This window comes from Passer montanus, unplaced genomic scaffold (assembly GCF_014805655.1).
Source record: "Passer montanus isolate IOZ18808 unplaced genomic scaffold, ASM1480565v1 scaffold1000, whole genome shotgun sequence".
Lineage (NCBI taxonomy): Eukaryota > Metazoa > Chordata > Aves > Passeriformes > Passeridae > Passer > Passer montanus.
The window spans coordinates 1-924 of NW_024356507.1; the positions used below are offsets into that span (position 1 = coordinate 1).

Below are 924 nucleotides of genomic sequence, written 5' to 3' on the forward strand. Positions count from 1 at the left end.
AACCACCCCAAAAACTGCCCCAAAACCACGCCAAAACCACTCAAACAATACCCCCAAAAATACCCCTAAAAGCCACCCCAAAACCCCTTGAGACCCCCAAAACCACCCCAAAAACTGCCCCAAAACCACGCCAAAACCACTCAAACAATACCCCCAAAAATACCCCTAAAAGCCACCCCAAAACCCCTTGAGACCCCCAAAACCACCCCAAAAACTGTCCCAAAACTGCCCCAAAGCCACCCCAAAAAGTATCTCCAAAACGACCCCAAAACCCTTTGAGACACGAAAAACCACCCCAAAAGACAACTCAAAACCACCCCAAAAATCACCCCAAAACTCTTCTGAGACCCCAAACCCCCCCGGGACCTCTTAAACCACCCCAATCCTCCCCTCAAACCCCATCACAGCCCCCCAAAAACTCCTCAAGACCCCCAAAACCCCAATTGTACCAAGCCCCCGAAAATCCCCCCCAAATTGTACCAAGCCCCCCAAAATCCCCCCCAAACCATCCCAAGCCCCCCCAAAAAGCCCCCCGGACTCACTGTGCTCCCCCCAGATGTCGTAGAAGTCCCTGAGGGGGTCGGAGCGGCCCAGCTCGGGGGGCTTTTGGGGGGCTGGGGTCTGCCCCCGGGCCAGGCGGGCCCTGAGGCGCCGCTCCCGCCGCGGGAAAACCCCAATTTCTGCTTTTTTCTCCCAAAACTGCCGGCGGCGCCGCTCCTTGCGCCCGTTCGGGGTCTGGTGGGCGCTGATGCTGGGTGGGGGGGCACAAAAGTGAGACCCCCAAAGGTGGGGAGGGGTCCTGGGCTCCCGCCGCGGGAAAACCCCAATTTCTGCTTTTTTCTCCCAAAACTGCCGGCGGCGCCGCTCCTTGCGCCCGTTCGGGGTCTGGTGGGCGCTGATGCTGGGTGGGGGGGCACAAAAGTG

The 924-nt window shown here is 59.0% G+C and overlaps 1 protein-coding gene across 1 annotated transcript in view; it reads right to left on the reverse strand.

Annotated features, from left to right (window-relative positions):
- Positions 1-506: 506 nt before the first annotated feature.
- NOP53 (NOP53 ribosome biogenesis factor) overlaps positions 507-924 on the reverse strand; it is a gene marked incomplete at its 3' end in the record, with an annotated part of 2,288 nt that continues 1,870 nt past the window's right edge. Inside the window, exon 2 of the mRNA XM_039714625.1 lies at positions 507-901. Coding sequence (XP_039570559.1) covers positions 507-901 — 395 coding nt within the window. The remainder of the gene's footprint in view (positions 902-924) is intronic.